We start from the raw sequence: 21,607 nt of genomic DNA on the forward strand, positions 1-21,607 counted from the left end.
TGTCCTGAAGCGGTGAGTTCAGTTTTTGGACTGATGTGAGCCCGAGCTTTTCAGTGTCCCACCCGCAGCCTCCCAGTGTACAGGTGTGGCTATGCCTCACATGTGGATCATGACCTCATTTCTGTGTTGTAAGCGAGCCTTTAGAGCTGCTGCTGGCCCATCTAGTCCACAGCAGGGAGACGGTCCTTGAGGCAACTCCCTGCATTCAGAATCAAGCACTTTTTTGTTGCATAAATCAGCCTTATTGAAATTGCTTTTTTTTAAAAAAAAAGTGAATATGACATTTCTCTTTGAGCATCACTTGGACATTAGCCCTACCATTAGGTTACAAAACTGAATTGCTGCCTTCTGCCGGGGATGAACAGAAGAGAAGCTACTCCATGCAGAGATATTCAAGACCAGCAAAACTGGAGAAGGGTGAAGGTCACCTGCTGATGAAGGGATTCAGAAAGCCTACCTCCTCCCTCCATTCCCCACAAAAAAAGCCATGTAAAGGGAGACCCTGGTTCTCTCATGAGGAAAAGGCCAACAGGGAACCATGTTAAGTTGAACCCCCTTCGGTTTCTGCCCAGCAATCCTAAAAAATAGTTCCAGCCAGGTGGAGAGACCAGGCTGCGGCTCTCCCAGTGGCCTGCTCCTGTCATACCTGGGGAGAAGCTGCAGGAAGAGGAGCTGAGGCTGTTTCCCAAAGTTGGGAGGGCCGAAGCACGACTATGCAAGAGAGGAGAGACTCTGAACCAAAGTGTGTGCGCACACACACACACACACACCGGAGTGCCGCTTTTTATTCTGAACCATAACATCCCATCCCCGGCCCCAGCGGGAGGAGCAGGTGGCCGGAGCCCCCTCCCCGTGTCCTGTGGGGAGGGCCTGTGCCCCCCCCGCCTTCGGGGAGGAAGGCCTCTGGGCTTGATCCGGGCTTCCTCGTCGTCGTCCTCGTCCTCCTCTCCCCGGGCTAGAGCTTCTGCCGCGGGGTCTGCTGCTGCTACTACTACTTCTTCTTCTTCTGGACGTGGGCGCAGTCGTACTTGCCGCGGACCACCTTGAGGGCCACGCCGGGCAGGTCCTGGGTGCGGCCGCCCTCGACCAGCACCACGCTGTGCTCCTGCAGGTTGTGTCCCTCGCCGGGGATGAAGACCACCACCTCCCGGCCGGTGCTGAGCCGCACCCGGGCGCACTTGCGGTTCGCCGAGTTGGGCTTCTTGGGCTTGCGCACCATCGTCTTCAGCACCACCCCTTTCAGCTGCGGGCGGCCCTCGGTGGGGCCCAGCTTGCGGGGCGGCTTCCGGAAGGGGCCCCGCCGGTGCAGCTGGTTCACCGTGATCCCGCGGGCCAGCCCCGCAGGAGGAGGAAGAGGAGGAGGAGGAAGAAGAAGGGGCCCCGGCCGGGCCAGCGGGAACACGAAGGGCCGCGGGAAGGCGAAGGACCCTGCAGGGGGAAAAAGACCGGACGCCCGTCAACCGGGGGGGGGGCGGGAGAGAAGAGTCTCCCCCCCTCTACGTGGAGGGCGGGGGGGAGGGAGGGGGTTCCGGAGGCTCCCACCCCCACCCCCGGCCAGGCCGCGAGGAGAGGCGGCGGGAGGCTGAAGGCCAGCCGGGCGGGAAAGGGGGGGGGAGAGAAAGCGGCCCCCTCCCCACCCCGGGAAGCGCCGCCCCGCCGGGACCTACCCCAGCGAAGAGGCGCCGCCAGCGCCCTCAGCACCCCGGTGCACGCCATGCTAGACGCCGCCGACGTCCTCCGCTTGCACGACGGCCCTGCGAGGAAGGACGACGAAAGGATAGAGCAATCGGGGGGCGGTGGGGCTTCTCGCGCAGGCGCAGAGAGCGATTCGGTCACCCCCACCCCCACCCCCCGGGCCCGCTTCACTCCCGCCGAGGAGCTTCCCGGCTCAGCTGCAGGCTACCTGCCCGTCCCTCCGGTGGGCGAAGCCTCTCCTGCAGGCGGGGAAGGCCCCACGGGGTTCGAAGCCCGGGCGGGTTCCCGTGGAAACGGGCGAGGCGGGGACCCCCAACACTCACCTCACAGAAGCGCCGCCATTTGGGGCTAGGAAGGCGGGCGCATCAAGGGCCGGCCTGCCTCTTTCTGCTTGGCCGACTCGGCCGCCAATCGAGCAACCCTCCTCCTGCCATTGGAGTAGACAGCCCTCCTCTTGAAACACTGCAAAAAGATTGGACGATGGCGGGAAGAAGGCGGGGCGAGGATGGGAAAGGGCGGTCACTTCCGCCTCCTTTGGCCTCCCGAGTTTTTTCCCTTCCTCACGCAAAAAAGGCCTCGTAGTTCACAGCCGGATTTCCGGCGTTGAGGTGAAAGATGTGCCGCTCTCTCCCGGGAATTTTTGTGGTCCGCTCTGGCCCGGATAAAGAATGAGCGAGAGGTGGCGGAAGGGCTTCGGTCGTCAATCAGACCCGCCTTCCCTGTCACGCCTGCGTGCTTCTCTCCGCCGGCTGCCTATCAAAGGGCCATAGAGGTGCGAAAGACGGTAGAGCGGCGCTCCGCGCTGCGGACAGGCGACATCCGGGCCTTCCTTGACCGCCCGGCAAACTCAAGCCTGTGGATTCTGGGAGGGAGTCAGTCCCTCTCTCAAAATCCAAAGGAACGACAGGAGGGGCCGGGGGGGCCGGGGGGGGGAATGAAAAGAATAATAAAAAAAGACCCAGAACTGGATGGCTCCCGACTCTACTGTGCTTTAATGGGAGCCTTGGAAGTTGCCTCTCTTTCCGCCTGTTCCTCTGGAGGGCCCGGGCGGCGTCGCGCAGGCCAAGGGATCGCCCTCCTCCTCCTCCTCCGGGCCCCCTTTTGTCTTGCGAGGTGCCTGGGGGGGCGGGGGCGGCGGCGGGGGGGGGGTCAGCAGCAGTACCCCTGGACCGGAGCAGGGAGCCGGTGGGAAGGGCAGATTCCCCCCCCCAGTGAGGAGAATGGCCGCTCCCGCCCAGGGATGGGGGGGGGTCGCCTCCATGGCCCAACCCAGCCCCCCCCACTCCTAAGGGTTACAAAAGGGAGGGGGGCCGAGGAAGCCCCTTCCTCTCCCCGCCCGCCGCCTTCCCTCGACCCACACTTCGCCGAGGAGCGGCGGGGCGAGCGGGGGGTGCCTTCGGGAGGGGCTCCTGCAGCCCTACTTCGGGGGAAGGGGGGGAGGAAGCGGTAGGTCGGCGCTTGGTGGGAAGACGGGCTGGGACCCCCGTTCGGGGGCGACCCAGAGAGGCCTGAGCCACCCCCGGGGCCCCATTTCTGCCTCCTCCCCGCCGCCCGGGCCCGCCTCTTGCTTTGCGGAAGTCCCTGCCGGAGAGGCGGGAGGCCCGGCGGCGCGCCAGGGGCCGGAGGGAGCAGGGGCAGGCCCGGGGGGGGTGGGGGGAGAGGGTGTCTGCCGGAGACAGCCCCCTACCCTGCCCGACCCCCTCCGACCTCGGGCCGGGCGATGGCGGCGGAGGGCGCCCGCCAGGTGGGTGGGTGGGTGGGTGAGTAGGAGGAGGGCGGGTGAGTGCAGCCCGAGGGCGGACGGGACCCCTCCCCGCTTTTGCTCGCCCCCCCCCTTCGCTTGGGGAGGTGCGGGAAGGAGCCTCTCCCGGTTGGGGACCCGCGGAGGTCGTAGGGCGCCTCCCCCCACGTGGGGGGCTGACTCGGTTTTTCAGCCCTTCCGCTGCTCATTCGCCCCAGCGGGTGGGGGGGCGAGGAGGCGGGTGTGTGTGTGTGTGTGTGTTGCAAAGCATCTGGTGGGGAAGGAGGGCAGCCCCTCCCCCACGGGGGAGCCTCTCTGTCCCTGGGGGGGGGGAGGGAGGCCTCCCTGCCAGTCCAGCAGAATGCAGGCCCTCAACTCTTCTGGGGCTGCAGGAGGGGCGGCGGGGGCGGCTGCCGGCTGGTGCAAGGGAGCGCTCTGCACGTGCTCAGGGGCATTCCGGTTTCTCTGAACCCCGGCGGCCCTGGGAACAAGGGCGGCCTGCGGGTGCGCCTTGCTTAGGAGCCCCTGCACGGGGATGGCTTCAGGGAGGTCCCCGAGTGAGTAGGTGCCAAACGTGCCCCCGGACCCGTTTCTCCCTCTTCCAGGCCCCGCTGGTGACCCTCGAAGACGTGGCCGTCTCTTTCTCCCCAGCGGAGTGGGCTCTCCTGACGGAGCGGCAGCGGCGGCTCTACCGGGATGTTATGGAAGAGGCCCGGGAGCTGGTGGCTTCTTTCCTGGGTGAGCCCCTTTGAGCCTCTGGGGGTCCAAGGCAGAGCGCCGGAAGGGGGACTCTCCCCCCCCTCCGCTTGTGCCCCGCTAAACCTGGTGGGGAGCCCACAAGGCAGGGGGGAGCGTCAGTTGTTCCTGAGGGAGGGAGGGAGGGAGGGAGAGAAACATAGCCCCCCCCATAAGGTTGCTGCTTTGTGTTTCTGGCGGCAGTTGCCGGAATTCATGGAGAACTGAAGTCCAAAGCCAGGAAGGAGCAGAGGGCTCAGCCCAAGCCCACCCAGCTGTGGCTTCAAACTGGGGGCGGCCAGGTGTTGCCTGGGCTAAGCCATGCCCCCCTCCCTGGTGGGCCGGGCAGAGAGCAAACGGGGAAGAAGGGGAGAGTGTCTGCTGGGAGGAGGAGGGGAAGGGTGGCCGGCTAGGGAGGGGGGGGGGTTACAGCCCTTGCCTTGGGCACTCCTGGCAGTGTTGCCTCCGGGATCAGGGCCCACAAAAGGGGCCCTCCTCTGGGGTGGCGGGTGGTGCACCTCCTGCCCTGCCGGGGGTGGCTGCTGCGAGGGGGGCAGACACCAACCTTCCTGCCTGTGATGTGCGCAGAGCCACTGCCTTCCAGACCGGAGCCAATGTGCAGAACTGAGCAAGGAGAAGCACCGTCTGCCACAGGTCCCTGCCTACCGGGGGAGAGAAGTGCCCAAGGGAGCCCCACATCCGGTGAGTGACCCCCACAGCCCACCCATTGAGTGAAAAACGGAAAGGGGGCCAAAGCACGGAGGGGGCTTAGCAGACGTGAGGCAAGGGAGCAGAGAAATTTGGGGTTTGGGAGCACTGGAACATGGCTCAAAGGGCCAAATCCGGGGGCAGCTTCCTTTGCGGGTGGGGGAACGTCTGGAGGCAGGCCGAATTCAAGCAGGGCTCCAGTTCTTCGAAGGGGAGCTGAGCCCAGTGGGGCCCAGAAGGTAGGAAACTTATATCCCGCCTATCTGGTCAATTGCAACCACTCTAGGCGGCTTACAACGTAAAATATACAGATACAGTGGTGCCTCGCTTAACGAGCGCACCATATGACGAATTCGCATAGCGATCCGTTTTTTTGGATCGCTAATGCGAAGGCATACCGATGGTTCCAATAGGAGAAAATCGCTTAGCGATAATTGGTAAGCGTTTCGCTTACCAATTTTCGCTTAGCGATTTTTTTCAAACAGCTGTTCGGCGGTTCCAAAATGGCCGCCAGACGCCCGAAATGGCCGCACGCAGCATTTTCACGCCCTGCCCTCACTTACCGAGGGCATGAAAATGGCGGCCAGATGGGGGAAACATTGCAGAACGGTGAGTTTTGTGCCCATTTGGGCTTTTCTGTTCCAATGGGCTTTTCTGTTCCGTATAGCGATGTTTCCCCATAGCGAAGGTTAATCCGGAACAGATTAACCTCGCTATGCGGGGCACCACTGTAAATACAAAAATAATTATTACATAATAAACAAATTCGACAAGATGGAAGGCGAACAATAAGAGAAGAGAGGAAAATAAAACATCAGGGATTAACTGGAGGGAAGGCCTGCCGAAGCATCCACGTTTTTAGTTGATTTTTAAAGATACCCAGCGAGGGGGCCGCACAAATCTCCGGAGGTAGCTTGTTCCAGAGGCGAGGAACAACCTACCTCTCGCCCCCACGCAAAACATCTGACAGGGCTGGGGGATTCCCAGTCAGGGGCTCCCAGCGAGGCAATGTACCCCGAAACGACAGGCAGAGCATTTGGGGGGCCCTCCAGGAAGCCCTTCTGAGGCAGACTGGGCGGGACAGTGAGGCGGGGGCCTCCGAGGCTGTCCTTCAGGCTTCCTTCCAGGGGGAGGGGAGGACCCCCCCACCCCCTGCCAAGGGTGGTTTAGTGCAGGCAGCCCTTGAGTGGGTGTCCGGAAAAGGCTTCCAATTGGGGGGGGGGTGTTCCCCTTTCTGGTGTGTTCCCCGTTGTGGTTTGTCTTTCCGGAGCGTGCTTCCTTTATGACTCTTCTGGCTGTGCAGCCAGCCGCCTTGGGTGCCTCCAGGGAGAAAGAGGGGATGTCATAAATAGCGGCTGCATGCCATTGTTTTGCTTGGAGTGCGAAATTAGTGAGCAAAGTAGGAATAAATAATCCTCTTTTCCCCGCAGCTGACCAGAGCCGGAGCGACATGCAGAAACAGGAGATTAAAGTGGAGCCGGGCAGCCGCAGTGGGAGTCCTTCTCCGTCCCTCCCCAGGAGCGCCCCAGGATCAAACTTCCCCCCGCTGGAGGTGTGCCCCAGGTGGTGTGAGGTGAAGCTGACGGACCTGAGGAGTCCCTCCTGGGGCCGCCTCTCGGAAGGAGCCTGGGGCCCAGTCAAAGAGGAGCTGCTGATCTGTGGGGAGTGTGGGGTGAGCTGCTCTGCCTGGGAGTCCCTGGGGGAGCACCGGCGCCTGCACTGGGCAGAGAGGGGGCCCTTCGCCTGCTCCGTGTGCGGGAAGGCCTTCCGCCATCGCAGCAACCTCTTGGCCCACAAGAAGCACCGCAGGAAGAGGCGCCACGCCTGCGCCCAGTGCGGCCTCCAGTTCTGCCTCCGGGGAGACCTGCTGCGCCACCGCGCCAGCCACGCGGCCGAGGGCACCTTCCCGTGTGGCACCTGCAGCCAAGTCTTCCCGAACAAGAGGCACCTGCTCGCCCACCGGCGGGAGCATGCCCGGAAGGGCCCCGAGAAGTGCCCCGACTGTGGCGAGGCCGTGGGCGGCGAGGCCGAGCTCCTGAGGCACCGGGCGGCCCATGCGGGGGACCGGCCGTTCACCTGCGCCACGTGCGGGAAGAGCTTCTGCTGGAAGGAGAGCCTCCAGATCCACCAGCAGCAGCTCCACGTCCAGGGGGGCGGCTTCCCCTGCTCCCTCTGCGGGAGGACCTTCAGCCGCCACGGGAACCTGCTCGCCCACCAGCGGCAGCACACGGGGGAGCTGCCCTTCGCCTGCCCCGAGTGCGAGCGCCGCTTCGCCACCAAGGCCAACCTCACGGTGCACTGCCGGCTCCACCGCTCGGGCCCTCGTGCCCTCGCCTGCCTGCCGTGCGGCCGGGCTTTCCGCTCCAGGGAGAAGCTGCTGGAGCACCAAGCCTCCCACGTCCTCGGGGAGAAGGGGGTGCCGGTCAAGGAGGAGCCGTAGGGGGGAGTGTGGGGGCTCAAGGGGAGGGCAATGGTCTATGTACCCCCCCATCTTCCACGTTCACGCAGAGTCCTTCCCCATTACAGTTGCTTAGCTTCCAAGACATGTCTGGGTTTGTTTCTATCTGCGCCTTTGGGGAGGGAGCAGCTGTGCCTGCTTCCACTGAGGGGGTGTCTTTCCCTTGGGGCATCTGGTCAGTCACAGTGGGAACAGCAGAGTCACTTTCCTCGGGGGGGGCACTTGTTTACCCCCTGGAAGCGGACGCCTGTGTTATTACACTATAACCCAATGGAATAAAGTACCCTCTTTGCAGGGCATCGTCAGGGCGCAGGGCTGGCGGGGGGGGGGGAGATGCAGAAGCCGATCCACACCCCTTCTGTCACGGAGGTGGTGCCTGAGCTGCCTGCCTGGCAAGGGTATTGTGAGAAGGCAGCGGTCAGCCTTCCTAGTGGTGCAGAACCACCTGTGGATCGCCTTGTGGGGCGCTCACACCAGGCGCCTTGGGTCTCCCAGAGGGAAGGGTGTTGGTGCCCCCAGGAGCCAGCAGGTCCTGAGCCCTGCAGCCAGAGGCCTGCCCAGGGCCACGGGGGCCGGCTGCCGGCCAGAGGCTCTCCTGGGTTCCTGCAGCAGTGAAAAGGGGGCCCTTGTGCAGGGCTGGGAGAAGCACCTCGCGCGCCAGGGCCTTCCAGCGGCCGCCAAAAAAGGCGGGGGGGGGCAGGCCAAATCCTGCCCCCCTCCTCCTCCGCTGCATCTTCCCCAGCAGCTCCTCTGAGCAATCACAGAAGGGAGCCCGTGGGCAGCCCCGGACACACACACACACACACACACACACACACCCGGTCAAGGGGCGTCGTTGCATTTTGTGAGCCTTCGCAACAAAGGCGCCGCCGTTCTCTCGGGAGCAGAACCGGGTCCGCGGGCGGGTCCCTCCTCCCTCTGCAAGCCCGCCGGGAAGGCAGGAGGAAGCCCCGAATCTCCGCCGCCTCGTCTTCTAGGGAGAGAATGAATTGCACGTGTCGGGTAGAAAAGCCCCGGGCGGGATCGTGGCGCTCCCTGGCCAGGGAGGGAGAAGAAACCCACCCGCTTGAGATCCCCTCGCAGGCGCAGAGGAGAGCTCCGGGGTGGGGGTGGGGGGCATCCGAGGGGAGGGCGCCCCCCCCCGGGCAGGGAAACCTTCCCTCCGCCGCCCCCCCCGGGCTGGAGGGAAGAAAGAGAGGGAGGGCCTGCCCGGGTTCTGCCTTCCGTTGCCCTCCCGCTCCGGACGCCGGCGCCGCGGGGACCTTTTCCGACGGGGCGTCCGTAGCTCCCCGCCCCGAGGGGATGCCCGAAGCGCAAGGGGCGTTTTCCCAGAGGGGGGGCACAACTCTCTCCTCCCCCCCCAAAAAAAGGCAGCATCCCCGGGCGCTCCTTGCGCGTCCTCTTGCTCGCCCGCACAACCCCGGCCTTTGGCGGACCTCCCGGGACGTTTCTCGGACCGCAGCCCTGACCCTCCGGCCCCGAAGGGGAAAGGGCAGCCTCGGCGGCCTCTCCCGGAGCCCCTCCCTCTCGAGGAGGCTCCTCCCTCTGGGGGCGGGGAGGCTGTCGACGTCACGGGCTTCCCTCCGCCCCCTTGGGCAGCGATCCCGCCCTCTCTCTCCCGGAGTCGTGGGCGCGGGGGCTGCCGGGAGTTGTAGTCTTTTCCCCGCCCACAACAAAGCCAAGCCGGCGGCCCACAAGGAAAGGGCGTCCTCCCCCCGCGGGGCCGGAGAAGAGGCGGGGCGGCCCCCCCCACGGCCAGGCCCTGAGCCCCCGCCCGACGCGCACACCCCACCGGCCAGGTAGGCCCCCACCGCGGCGCCTCCCCCTCCCCGCGGTCTTCTGCATTGTGGGGGAGGGGCCCGGGGGGGCTTTCCTGCCCCTCCCCCTCCGGCCATGGTCTCGCAGGGGGTCGTTCCGGGAAGGGGGGCGAGGAGGGGGGGTCTGCGCCCGTTCTCCCCCCGAAAGGCCAAACGGGGTGAGTGGGCGGGGGTCCGATCCTGCCCTTCGTGCCCCCCCGCGCCCCCTCTTTGCTGGAGCGGGGAGGGGGGCTCGGCGTCGGGGGTCCTTGGCCCGAGACTGGGACGGCTGGAACCAGGGGGTGGGTGCGTGGATTCCCCCCCCCGGGGGTCCCGGGAGCAGCATCCCAGCCGAAGAGAGAGAGGGATGCTCCCCCCGTCCGAAAACCTTAAACTCTCCCCCCCCCGCCCGAGTCCCGCTCCGTCCTCGGCTTGCTTGGGAGCGGGGGCGCCGGGGGGGGGGCGCCGGCCGTGGGGCAGACTTGGAGGAAGGCGCCGCTCCAGGACGGGCGACCCCCGACCCCCCCCTTTCCCACCTTTCGCGCACACCTGGCCGAGCAGCAGCCCGGAGCGCAGGAGGGCCCTTGGGGACGCGGAGGATGCCGCGCACTCGCCGCCCCCAGACCTCCCCCCCCCTGGCGTGCCCCACGGCGAAGCGGGGCGGCCACCCCGAGGGGCGCTGGGGCAGAGAGAGCCCCGGGGAGGCCAGCCACGGGCAGGGGGCCCAAACCCCACCCTGGGTGCCCGAGGCTGCCCAGCCCTGCCCTTCCCACTCGGCCAGAGCCTGTGTTTGAGTCCTCTGGGAGGGGGGGGATGTCTCCCACCATGCAGGTGCTGAGCCCATCAGCTGGAATGGGGGGGGGCTACCCACCCACCTACCCCATGGCAGCCCATCCCCATCTTCCAGTGGCAGGGGGTGGGAAGGGACATGTCAGGGTGATTGCTTTTTCCCCCTTTCCTGAAAACTTCCCTGGAAATTCCGCCAGGCAAGGCAGTATTATAGGTCTCTCCAGGGTGAGGTTGATAAGGACCTGAACTTCAAAAGCAAATCTAGGTCAGTGGGTTTGTATTGTCTCCTCCCAGACATTGGCTGGCTGGGTTTTGCTCACCTGAAGCCGCCGGATCCTGCTTGGTGCTTCGACAGGGACCTGCCGTGGACTTTCCTTCTTGGGACCGGAGAGGAGGAACAAGGTAGAAGTTTAAGAGGCAGTAGCCAGCATGGCAATAAATTGTGGCTAGTCAAGTCGTACCCCTTGCTGGTCCTTGCAGAGCGGACTCTGCGCTGGTTCCCCCCATCCTCCAGGGGCACCGGCAGTGCTTGAATGCTGCCTCTCTCCCCTCCTCACAGGTGTGAAGCCCTGCAAAGGTGCAGCTTGGCAGAAGTGGGCCATGGCGGACGGGGGAGGGGGCCGCCGAGGGCCCCCACCCCTCGGGCTTCCAAGGGCACCGCTGAGCTTATCAGGGGAGCGCGAGGCAGGCATGACCGGCTCCTGAAATGTTGAGCACTGAGCTGCGTGGCAGTCCCCGGTCTCCCCGTGAGAAGCAGCTTCCCAGCCCGCCTTCCTCCCGGCTCTTCTCGGGTGAGTCCTCCGTTGCCACTTCTGGTGCAAAGAGACGGCAGATTCCTGCTGCTGGAGCTTCCCCCTGCAAAGGTGCCATCGGGTTTGACGGGTGTTCCTTCCTGGTGCCTCTGGCCTTTCCACAGGTGGAGGGTGGAGAGCACGGTCGCAGAGGCATTTACGTCAACATGGCCAGGCAGCTGTTTGGCAGATTCTGCACAGAGCAGAAGGCCTTGGAGGTGTTTTTCAACCTGTGACTTTCCTTCCTCCCTTCCTTCCTTCCTTCCTTCCTCCCTACCTCCCGTCCTTCCTCCCTACCTCCCGTCCTTCCAACCAATTATGTTGACCTAAATCCCTGTCTGTTTGTCCCAGAGGTGCAAGAGGGAGGCATGTGCAACAGGAATTTCGTGGCCAAGGTGATGGAGGACAGGATCCTGGTGCCCCCCATCCCAGGTGGGTGTCTTTAAGATTCTTTTCAGACCATTTGTGTATGAAGAGGAATGCGGGGACATGATCCATGATGGTAATGGGGTAGGAAGGCCAGGTCCTGGGGGCATCAAGAGGGTCATCCATACCATCTCTCATCTCCCTCAATATTCTGTGTTTGGTGTTTCAGACGGAGCGTCATAGAGTCCTAGAATAGTGAGGTTGGGAGAGGGGCCTTTAAGGCTATCAAGTCCAGCCCCCTATTCAAGGCAGGAATCCAACTCAGAGCAGATCTGGTCCGATTTTCTCTTAAAGGCCTCCAGCGTTGGAGCGCTCATCACCTCTTGAGGTCATGGATTCCACTGTCGTACTGCTCTAACAGTTAGGAAGTTTTTCCTGATATTCCACTGAATATTCCTTGAGCCTGTTGTTGTGTGTTCTGCCCTCTGGGATGATGGAGGACAGATCCTGCCCCTCCTCTGTAGGACAGTCTTTCAAACATTTGAAAAGTGCTATCCTATCACCTGTCTTCTTTTCTCAAGGCTAAACATGCCCAATTCTTTCAGCCTTTCCTCCTAAGGCTTGATTTCCAGTCTCTGTTGACCTTTTCTGAACTCGTTCCAATTTGTGAGCATCCTTCTTGAAGTGTGGTGTCCAGAGCTGGACACAGCACCCAAGAAGAGGCCTCACCAGTGCCAAATACAGAGGGGCTGGCCCCTGGGGTTGGGGGTCTTGTGCCCCACCTCTGATGCTCTTGCCCCCGGCCCCCAGTCTGAAGGCAAAGCAGGGCCTGCCTGGGAAGGGGTGGCTCTCGATGGGAGATCTTCTTGGGCCCCATGGGTTTTTCCTTGGTGTGACTGGCCTCTTGCGTCTTGGGACCTGCCCTCTAGATTCGGGTTGTGGGTGGGCCAGTGACGGCCTGGGGAGAGGGAGCTCCAGCGGCGTGCGCCCTGCTGATGATGGCGGCCTCTCCTTCCAGCCCTTGGCTGGGCTGCTCCAGGATGCCAGGTTGTGGTGAAGGAGGAACCGGAGGAGGAGCTGCCTATTGCACTGCCTGGCCCCATGGCAGGTAAGGGGACCTGGGAGGGAGGAAGGGGGGGAGAAAAAGAGGATGCAGGCATCCGGTCCTCCACCCTCCTCGCCCTGCCAGGAGCCGTGAAAGACTCCAATCTGGAGCAGGCCTGCCTGGCTGAGGTCTCTTGGTTTCCCCGAAAGAAGCAGCCGTGGTCGCTCTGCGTGCTTGACAGCCCACCTGCCGAAGGACACCGCCATGGCTGTTCAGGTAGCCTGGAGCCCACTGGGTCATGGGGCCCAGCTGCTGGGAGGGCTGTGCTCATCCACCGTCCTCTTCTCTGGGGGGGGGGGAGAACAGAGCAAGGCTTTCTTGACGACGGGGCTGAATGCTGGCCTTCCCACAGAACCTCGGGCGGACGTGACACGCAGGAGGGTGCTGTGCTTCTCATGGCTGGCCGTGGGGGGGAGCCACCCGTGTGCCCAGAGGGTGGAGTCCCACTGATGACCCGCCGGCCAGCAGTCCCACCCTGTCCCAAAGCAGGATGCGGGGATGTTGGGAGCAGACAGGGGGAGGGCCAGGTTGAGAACCCCCTCTGAGCCCTTCCTTGCCTGCAGCCCTCCCCCCCCCGCTCCGGACCAGGAGCCGAGCCACACAGAGAGGGCCGTGGCTGCATCTCCTCCTCCTCTCCCTCCTCTTTTAGGGATCAAGCCAGACACGGCCATCAAGACGGAGCCCCAGGAGGATTCCTACGGGGAAGGGCCCTGGGAGTCGAGTGACGGAGAATCTGGCGATGACGATGACACGGACGCCTGTGAGTGAGCCTTGGGGCACTCTTGACGCCTTGGAGTTCGGGAGTCTCTTGGGCCTTCCTGTGGCCCGCGGCAGAGTAGCCGGGGCTCTCCGACACAGAGGGAGGGCAGATGCTGCCCGGGAGCCCAGACCTTTGGAACTTGCAGGTAGAAAGATTTGGGGTTCCCTTCTCAAAGCAGAGATCCTGCTTACCAGCACCAGCGCCCCTCAGGCCTCCCTCTTGGGGCTTCTGCTCTCAATGTGAGAGGCTGGAGGGACAGGGCCCCCTAACGGAAGCCCTCTCACATCCCAAGGGTAGTATCCAGCTGTAGGAGCCCCTGCTTGTCCTCGCTCCTGCCAGGTGGGAGCCGTGTGTGTGTGTGTGTGTGTGTGTGTGTGTGTGTGTGTGTGTGTGTGAGAGAGAGAGAGAGAGAGAGAGAGAGAGAGAGAGAGAGAGACCTGTTGTCTCCTTGGGCTGTAGGGGAAACAGTAGCTGGGTTTCAGCCTCTGGTTGCCTCTCCCCTCCCCACAAGGCTGGTCCCTCCCTGGCCTCCTCAGCCGATGGCCTGTCTCTTTCCTTCTCCACACAGCCGACACCAAGCCTGATGTCATTGTGAAGATGGAGCCAGATGATGAAGAGGAGGAGTTTGGGGGCCCCAGGGGTGAGTTTGGCTGTTTGCTTGTTGCTGCTGTCGGAAGAGTCTGAGTTTTGCAAGCCGCCGGTGGCTGGCAGCCATCGCTTTTCCTGCAACTCCAGAATATGGTTCTAACTTGGGAGGAAAGTGGAATCTCTGGGGACTCGCCCAAGAGAGGCAGCCAGCTCATTCCCTGATGTCTTGTCTTGTCTGTGCATTCTGAGAGTAACAGGTACAGCCAGCCCGGTACTGCAAAGTGCCTGCAACAGTATCAGGAAGCAATCCGGTTTCCCGGACATGAGGTTGTCTCAAAGCCCATTGAGAGTGAGGGCAAGGCCAGCCAAGAGTGAGGGCAACGCTCCCTAGATAGGCACGGCCCCACTCCTCTTGCCTGGAAGATCAATGAAGGGGCGCGCTGAAATGGGCACCCCGAATAGTGGTTCCTAAGAAACATCTCAGTGCCTGAGACGGGGAATCCAAACAGCTGCTTCTCCCCTCCCAGAAACATGGAGGACTTGATAGGGATCAGGGTGCAAGGAAAGCGTAGAGCTTGTTGGAATGAACAGGGAGGGCTGTGAGGTGCTCAGAGGGGTCCCTTCCGTGGCCCCTTCTGCCACCCGTGGTGAGAGCCTCCGTCCCTTTTTCCCCCCTCAGTCTTGCCACTCGGCTTTTCACACTTTTAGGAGAGTTCTAAGTCCATGCAAGTGATAACGCTGCTTTCGGAGCCCTGGGCCCACCTGCCATGCTTGCATCTGCCCCAAGAGAGCCCGTGTTTCGCCCACCTCACCCCAGGGGTCCCAACAGACAGCTGTGGTTTTAGGGCCAGACGGGCCTCCCGTGGCCCTTTCCCCCGGTGCCTGAGGCACCCAGGATGCAGTCGCTAACTCTTTGTGCCACTCCTGTTCCTTGCTGGGTGTCACGTTCCTTTCCTGCCTGGAGTCACAGATCCTGACGGTGGCCTCTTCCCCCTCTGCTAGGTGGCTGCAGGGAGTTGCACCAGGGCGCCTCGGAGGCGGGAGGCGTGCTGATGGGCCTGGAGGCGTTCCAGCCAGGCAGCCGAGTGGCCCCGTCCCAGAGTTCTCTGAAGAGCAGAAGCCTCAACAACTGGTCGGCGCCGAGGACAGGCCCAGGCACCCAGGCGGCCACGGCGCAGATGACGGAGAGGCGGGGGCAGGCTGCTCCTGGAGGGTCCAGGGATGCTGGGGAGGAGCTCCCCCGGCCCCCGCCTGGCACCCTGGAGGTGGGCAGCCGCCCCCCCAAGAGCCATGCTGCCGAGCGGCCTTTTGCCTGCAGCGTGTGTGGGAAGCGGTTCCAGCACCGGGGCAACCTGATCACCCACCTGCGGGTGCACACAGGGGAGAAGCCGTTCCCTTGCACAGAGTGCGGCAAGAGCTTCAGCCAGAAGGGCGACCTGATGCGCCACCTGCGCATCCACACGGGGGAGAAGCCCTTTGAGTGCACCGTCTGCGGCAAGAGCTTCTGCTCCAAGCAGACCTTCATCCTCCACCAGCGCATCCACACGGGGGAGAAGCCCTTCTCGTGCGAGGAGTGCGGAAAGAGCTTCAACCGCAAGGCAAACTTCGTCACCCACCAGAAGATCCACCGGGGAGAGCGGCCCTTCGTCTGCGGCGAGTGCGGCAAGGGCTTCTGCGCCAAGAAGACCTTCATCCTCCACCAGAAGATCCATGTGGGCGAGCGGCCCTTCGGCTGCTCCGAGTGCGGGAAGAGCTTCAGCCGCAACGGGGACCTCACCCGCCACCAGCGCATCCACACCGGGGAGCGGCCCTTCGCCTGCGCCGACTGCGGGAAGTGCTTCAGCCACAACGGGGAGCTGATCAAGCACCAGCGCATCCACACGGGGGAGAAGCCCTTCTCCTGCCTGGAGTGTGGGAAGAGCTTCAACCGCAAGGGCACCCTTGTCACCCACCAGCGCATCCACACGGGCGAGCGGCCCTTCGTCTGCGGCGAGTGCGGCAAGACCTTCAACCTCAAGACCACCCTGATGAAGCACCGGCGCATCCACACCGGGGAGCGCCCCTTCCCCTGCCTGGAGTGCGGCAAGAGCTTCAAGTACAAGGGGAACCTGCGCACCCACCACCTCACCCACACCGTGGAGCGGGTCCACCCGTGCACCGAGTGCGGCGCCATCTTCAGCCAGCGGAAGGAGCTGAAGGCCCACCAGGCAGCCCACGCCGAACCCCGGCTGCTGCCCTGCTACGGGGCGGGCTGCGGCGAGGACGGGAGCCCCTTCCTCCGCGTGCACCCCCTCCTGCTCTCCTGCTCCCCCCTCCAGGCGCCCCTGGTGGAAGCCCTGCCCCATTTGAAGCAGGAGGCCAGCTGCAAAGCGGTGGAACTGGGGGATGCGGATCCGTAGTGGGGGAGGAAAGAGGCACTCTTTGACTTGACCCCTGAGAGGCCAGCCGGACAGGGAACTGAGGAACCGTGTGCCCCGGGAAGCAACGGGGCCACCGCAGCCCATGGATGCGCGCACGGGCCTGTGCGGCTGAAGCCAAGGAAAGGCTCCTGGTTCCTGGAACGTGAGCGTGGTGGGGCTGGGCCCACAGGTCTCTCCTGCTGGTTGAAGCCCAGGCCTGAGATGCAGTGGGAACCCGAGGGCTGGGACCCCACCCCCACCCACCCCACCCCACCCCCACCTGACGGATCGTTCTCACTTCTCAGACTTGCTAGTCTGACACGGAGGCCTCCGGACTGCGCCAGAGGGAGAAGGTTCCACACTCGTGAATAGGTTAGCATACCAGGCACTTCATCCACTGGTGCTGGGGGTGGGGGGGTTATCTGTCCTAAAGCCAGTGGTTGTTTGGAGGGAACAGAGCAGAAGATCGGGTGTTTATGAAGGACAATAAATTGACATCCTTGTTAAAGGTCCTGTTTAGATTTTTAAAACATGGGAACACCAGAAAGGATCATTTCCGGATTCTGTTTTTTTTAATAATGCGAAACATTAAAAACAATAAATCAGATTTAAGGGGTGCAATGTAGAACGTAACGTTGCAGATCCAACACAAGACCAAAATGATGGATGCAGGACAAGACCCAGGTCGTCAGAAGGAGAAATGACCCCCCCCACAGCCCCTTCCCCATTGATACTATGATGTTTAACGTCACTAGAAAAAAATAAACCCTTGGGGGGGCGGAGGAGAAAAGGTGGGACGTGTTTGGACAAGCAGGATAGGAGTCTTCCTGTCTCCGGGGGCTGGGGAGGGGGAGGTTGGGAGAGAAGATGCTCACCCAGGGGGTGGGCACATGGGTCCAGTGGGTGCGCAAGATGAGTAGGAAGGGATACCTTCCTGGGGGGGAGGGTGTTCCAGCGATGGGTTCAAGGCAGGCTGCCTTTGGAGCTTATTTCCAGGGGACGAGGGCGCCTCCTCCTGGTCCCTTCCACGCAGGTCCTTCTTTTTGCTGTCTGAGCTGAGTGCCGACCTTCTTCTGGGACCAAGTTAAAGGCATGTGGGTTGTTTGTGGTTTTTTTCTTTATATTTTTTTAACCTTTAAAGCCCTCACTGTCTTGGGTCCAGGCTTGTGGAAGGATCCCTTCTGACTCGGTTTCTTCAGGCAGGAAGACCAAGCCCTGCGGGAGAAGGAAAAGGTTGGCCCGTCCCCTTTGGTGGCCTTAAAGCCGGGGCTCCCATCTTGACCTGGGGGCCCCGTGGCTCAGCCAAGAGGTAGTCTTCCGGGGGTGGCCTTGGGGCTGCCGTGGGGTCCCATTTATCGGCCACCTGGTGGCACAGAAGATCCTGGTGGGGGGGGGGGGCAGGAGGAGGACCTGGGGATAAAGAAAGAGGCCCGGGGGCTGGAGGGCGGCAGGGCCTGGGAAGTCTCCTCGTGCGCTCCTGTTGAATCTGTTTAAAGGCCTCCTTCCCTTCTTCCGCTGAGGCCCCACTTCCAACATCGGGCGGGGGGGGCAGTTCCTCCATGCAGTTTTAGGAAGTCCATCGTGCCCATGGCCAAGCAGGCGCCGTTCCCCAGACAGCCAGTGTTCCTGTCTGAAGCGAATGCCGTCCTTGGCGCTCTTCCCTGTCTTCCCTCTCGCCCCACGGGGTCCAGCCCTGCAGCTTCGGGTGACAGGCTGCGTTGCTCTCGGAACGGATCTTGACATCCATGCACGTCTCCTTCCCAGCGGAGTCTCTTCCACCATAGAGTTGATTTCTACCATAAGAACATCGCAAGGATGAGGTTGTGGCGCGAACACCTGTTTTCTGTTGCTTCATCAGCCGCTCTGGTGGGAAACCCCATTTTCTCCACAAGCCTCGGCTGTCGGGCCGCCTCCCGCTTTCTCCGTGCATTTCCTCACTCCCACTGCCTGCCCCCTGGTCCAGCTTGTCCCCCTCCTCCCAGGTCCTCCTCAACAGACCCTCCATCTGCCCTTTCTGAAAGCGTTCCCAGCGCTCCTTCTCCGGCAGGGGCAGCTGACCTTCCCATTAGCCAGGGCAAAGATGCCATGATGCCCTCGCCTCCGTGGCCTGGCATGGGTGGACACTAGAGGGGCTAGAGGGGAGTCCTTCAAGGTGGCCGGACACGCTAGCCGTGGCTAACTGGGCACAACCTTTTATCAGGCAATGCCAAGTCATGTTCTGGCCTGGGAGTAAAACTGCCCGACCATCACTACGTGCAAAATGTTCTGAACAGAGGGAGGGAGGGAAGGAAGGAACGATCTCCTAATGGATGGATGGAAGGAAGGAGCTAATGATGGAAGGAAGGAAGGGAAAGAAGGAAGGAAGGAGCTCGTGATGAATGGAAGGGAGAGAGAGGAGGAAAAACTGAAGAATAGGCAGGAAAGCAACTGGGCAAAGCTTGGGCACCAAGAGCTGCCTTTAAACGTTGGCTAAAAAAAAGTTGGCAGACGTCTCCCCAGGAACTCAGCAGGAGATCAGGTGGAACCTTGTTTGTCCGTGGGAGAGCTGAAGTTCTCTTCCAGCAATAAAGGGGAAATAGAGGCAAAATGCCAAGGAGGCTCCAAGGACTGCCCTTCAGCGAGGGGACGATGATGGCTCAGGGCTGCATCCCTGGAAGGTGGCACGGATTGGAGAAGCACGGTGGCTTGAAGGTAATGGTGTTTTCTCCAGTCCTGTGTTAAAACTGAAATTTTAAAAATGGAGAATGTTTAGTGCTTAAGAATGAAACTCCACAGATCTACGGCCAGAGTCCTTGTGGTTTGTGACACTGGTCTGAGTGGAGCACTGTGGGGATAGAAGGGGAACGGCCGCTCCTTACTGTGACCGCTGAGCCATGAGGGGGTCCACGAGCGAGGGGCAGTGGCCCCCTGTGATTCACGCCCATGCACTTATGCTGCCGTAAACTAACCTGTAGGATTCTGGTCCAGAAGTTCAGTAGAAAAGCCGCCAGGCGGCTACCTGAGGAACAGGTAAGGGGAAAGAGGTAAGGGACGTTCGCTGACTCTTCAGGCAGTTCCTGCCAGTGCCTTTGTGAGAGACTTCAATTAAGTAACTTGGATACAAACAAAATCGGGTGCATTGGGATCGGAAGGGGTCCCTGTCCTTGCCTGCGAGCAGGATTTGCACTTCTCATCAGAAATATACCTGTTTGTGACCTTGGTTCCAGGTCCCCCTGGGAGGGAGGAAGAGCCGAGTGCCTTGACAAGGGGAGACGAGTGTGATGATGTCATGGAGACTTGGCTGGGATGATGTCATAGACCCTTGGCCAATGGGAAGGCAGTCCAAGGAATTGTTTGGCCAAAGGGCAGTTGGTTGGAGGGTCAGTTGGAGAAGAGCCGGGGAGGCGGGAGAGGAGCCCAGCGCCATGGTCAGCAAGCAGGCGGCGAGGGTGCTGAGGCTCATCACGGGGAGGGGGGCTTCCCCAGGGGCGGCCTTGGGCACGGCGGCCAACGCACTTGGGGGACAGCGAGGACTTTTCACTCCTCGTGGTCTGAAGAGGCCACTAAGGGACCCGACCCTCCATGAGTACTTGAGCATGAAGCTTTTGAGGGAAGAGGGCATCCCCGTTCCCTACGGGTTGCTTGCCAGGACTCCGGAGGAAGCTTACAAAGTAGCCAGAAAAATAGGCACAAACGACCTGGTGGTGAAGGCGCAGGTTTTAACCGGGGGTCGGGGAAAGGGGGTCTTTGAAGGAGGCCTCGTCGGAGGGATGCAGATGGTCCGTTCTCCAGAGGAAGCCAGTCAGGTGGCCTCCAGAATGATTGGGAAAAAGCTGTTCACCAAGCAGACGGGTGCAAAGGGGCGGATATGCAACCACGTCTTCATCTGTGAGCGCAGGTACCTGAGGAGAGAATACTATTTTGCCATCGTGATGGAAAGGTCCTTCCAGGGCCCGATCCTGATTGGCAGCACTCACGGCGGCGTCCTTATCGAGGATGTTGCCGTGGAAGACCCGGAGGCCATCCTTAAGGAGCCGGTGGATATCGGGGAAGGCGTCTCGGAGGAGCAAGCCGTGCGGCTGGCCCAGAAAATGGGATTCCCCTCCCAGCTGGTGTACGAAGCAGCCGGCCACATGGTCAAGCTCTACCACCTCTTCATTAAGTACGATGCCCTCCTGGTCGAAATCAACCCCATGGTGGAAGACTCCACCGGGAAGGTGCTGTGCTTGGATGCCAAGATCATCTTTGACAGCAACGCCACCTTCCGCCAGCAGAAGATCTTTGAGCTCCAGGATTGGACCCAGCTGGACGAGCGGGAGAGGGAGCCTGTCAGCACGGAGCTGAACTATATCGCTTTGGACGGGAACATCGGCTGCCTGGTGAACGGCGCCGGCTTGGCCATGGCCACGATGGACATCATCAAGCTGCACGGAGGCACCCCGGCCAACTACCTCACCGTCGGCGGTGGGGCCACGGTGGAGCACGTCACGGAGGCCTTTAAGTTGATTACTTCCAATGAAAAAGTCCAGGCTATCCTCGTGAACATTTTTGGAGGCCTGATGAGATGCGATGTCATTGCCCACGGCATCATTATGTCCGCAAAAGACCTGGAGCTAAAAATACCCATTGTCGTGCGGCTACAAGGCACCCGCGTTCAGGACGCCAAAGCTTTAATCGCCGAGAGCGGCCTGAGGATCCTGGCCTGCGACGACCTCGACCAAGCAGCGAAAATGGCCGTGAAGCTCTCGGAGATCATGATTTTGGCCAAAGAGGCTCAAGTGGAAGTGAAGTTTTACTTGCCGTCTTGAGGAAGGGAATCCTGGCGGGTCCATAACTGCCTAGAACCTTGTCTCCTGCGTCCAAGGAGGCCACTCAGAAGCAGACCTGTGCCCCGGCTACCCCCTGAGTTTATTTTCAGTACGGCCGCTCTTGGGGCCTCCACCGAACATCACCCGCTTTGCGACAGCCTTTTTGGGGGTCCTTTCCTCCCATTCATGGCTGCGGAAACAAAGTCCACCTTGGGGGGGGGGCTTATTCATTGTCAAACAGAGCTTGCCACTGAAAATATATTTTGTCCCAATAAAGGTTTCATGTGGACCGGAAGGTTGTGCGTTCCTCTGAGATTCTCTGTGGCTACCAAACAGGTCTCGGATCACCATCATCTCCGGACCCCCACACACACACTGACCCCCAGTCAGTCTCTCCTCTTGGGTGGGTGGCCTTGGGGCAGCCTCGGCCCTGATCCTGGCCAGCTCGTCCCCCTGTTTCAGCCGGAGCCAACTCGCCGTCAGGCAAGGGTTACGTGAAGTGACCTGGTTGCTGCTCTGGGCAAGACCAGGATCCAGTCTGGGCGGTGGGGTGGAGTGGGGGTGGGGTGGGGTGGGGGAGAGAGCGGCCAGGTTTGTCGTCATGAGTGGCCTCGCTGCTGGGGTAGAGATGGCCCAACAGAGCTGGCTTCCAGTTCTCACTGTTCACTCTGGACAAGGGGAGTTCCTGGCTGTGGGTCTGCAAATCCACTAGAATAACATGAATGTTACAAAAGCCGAAACCATTTAGGGTGCACCGAAATGCTAAGAGGGTAAATAATGTTCAGGTTCCCACGGTTTTGAGGTTTTAATTTATTCTTGGCCTTGCCTCAAGCAAGATTCTCAGCCCCGCTCTCCGCTCCTCGCACTCTCTCGCAACTTAGCCCCTTGC

The 21,607-nt window shown here is 61.7% G+C and overlaps 3 protein-coding genes and 1 pseudogene across 6 annotated transcripts; 3 read left to right on the forward strand and 1 right to left on the reverse strand.

Moving 5' to 3' along the window:
• Positions 1-728: 728 nt before the first annotated feature.
• MRPS12 (mitochondrial ribosomal protein S12) lies at positions 729-2,006 on the reverse strand. Its single transcript, XM_020800177.3, has 3 exons — positions 1,904-2,006; positions 1,668-1,754; positions 729-1,428 (listed from the first exon to the last, which is right to left on the reverse strand). Exons 2-3 carry the CDS (start codon positions 1,714-1,716, stop codon positions 992-994), a joined length of 486 nt encoding a protein of 161 aa, XP_020655836.3. The 5' UTR covers positions 1,717-1,754; positions 1,904-2,006; the 3' UTR covers positions 729-991.
• A 1,149-nt stretch (positions 2,007-3,155) lies between these two features.
• On the forward strand, positions 3,156-7,420 carry LOC110082593 (uncharacterized). Its single transcript, XM_073002650.2, has 4 exons — positions 3,156-3,439; positions 4,042-4,174; positions 4,760-4,873; positions 6,310-7,420. The coding sequence occupies exons 1-4, from the start codon at positions 3,416-3,418 to the stop codon at positions 7,317-7,319; spliced, it is 1,281 nt and encodes a 426-aa protein (XP_072858751.2). The 5' UTR covers positions 3,156-3,415; the 3' UTR covers positions 7,320-7,420.
• Positions 7,421-8,962: 1,542 nt separating this feature from the next.
• Positions 8,963-16,548, forward strand: LOC110082591 (uncharacterized). 3 transcript variants are annotated; one of them, XM_073002649.2, is made up of 8 exons: positions 8,963-9,136; positions 10,217-10,324; positions 10,482-10,713; positions 11,065-11,145; positions 12,098-12,187; positions 12,834-12,944; positions 13,513-13,584; positions 14,535-16,548. In XM_073002649.2, exons 3-8 carry the CDS (start codon positions 10,629-10,631, stop codon positions 15,929-15,931), a joined length of 1,836 nt encoding a protein of 611 aa, XP_072858750.2. In that variant the 5' UTR covers positions 8,963-9,136; positions 10,217-10,324; positions 10,482-10,628; the 3' UTR covers positions 15,932-16,548. The 3 variants fall into 3 exon arrangements, with proteins under 3 accessions (XP_072858750.2, XP_072858749.2, XP_078234417.1); XM_073002648.2 differs by lacking the exon at positions 8,963-9,136 and adding an exon at positions 9,247-9,312; XM_078378291.1 differs by lacking the exons at positions 8,963-9,136; positions 10,217-10,324; positions 10,482-10,713; positions 11,065-11,145 and adding an exon at positions 12,334-12,400 and having other exon boundaries at positions 12,151-12,187.
• Positions 16,549-16,690: 142 nt separating this feature from the next.
• LOC110082592 (succinate--CoA ligase [ADP-forming] subunit beta, mitochondrial pseudogene) lies at positions 16,691-21,013 on the forward strand (annotated as a pseudogene). The gene has a single exon (XR_013537646.1). The product of XR_013537646.1 is annotated as a succinate--CoA ligase [ADP-forming] subunit beta, mitochondrial pseudogene (transcript).
• Positions 21,014-21,607: the final 594 nt, after the last annotated feature.

The sequence above is a fragment of the Pogona vitticeps genome, chromosome 6 (genome assembly GCF_051106095.1).
Source record: "Pogona vitticeps strain Pit_001003342236 chromosome 6, PviZW2.1, whole genome shotgun sequence".
NCBI classification, from domain to species: Eukaryota; Metazoa; Chordata; class Lepidosauria; order Squamata; family Agamidae; genus Pogona; species Pogona vitticeps.

Excerpts from the sequence above, each read along its gene's own strand:
- MRPS12 (XM_020800177.3), bottom strand. The coding sequence starts at position 1,716 with ATGGCGTGCACCGGGGTGCTGAGGGCGCTGGCGGCGCCTCTTCGCTGG. Across the intron at positions 1,429-1,667 it reads GGCGGCGCCTCTTCGCTGGG|GGTCCTTCGCCTTCCCGCGG; the intron begins GTAGGTCCCGGC and ends TTCCCCCTGCAG.
- LOC110082593 (XM_073002650.2), top strand. The coding sequence starts at position 3,416 with ATGGCGGCGGAGGGCGCCCGCCAG. Across the intron at positions 4,175-4,759 it reads GCTGGTGGCTTCTTTCCTGG|AGCCACTGCCTTCCAGACCG; the intron begins GTGAGCCCCTTT and ends TGATGTGCGCAG. Across the intron at positions 4,874-6,309 it reads CCAAGGGAGCCCCACATCCG|CTGACCAGAGCCGGAGCGAC; the intron begins GTGAGTGACCCC and ends TTTTCCCCGCAG.
- LOC110082591 (XM_073002649.2), top strand. The coding sequence starts at position 10,629 with ATGTTGAGCACTGAGCTGCGTGGCAGTCCCCGGTCTCCCCGTGAGAAG. Across the intron at positions 12,188-12,833 it reads ACTGCCTGGCCCCATGGCAG|GGATCAAGCCAGACACGGCC; the intron begins GTAAGGGGACCT and ends CTCCTCTTTTAG. Across the intron at positions 13,585-14,534 it reads GGAGTTTGGGGGCCCCAGGG|GTGGCTGCAGGGAGTTGCAC; the intron begins GTGAGTTTGGCT and ends CCCCTCTGCTAG.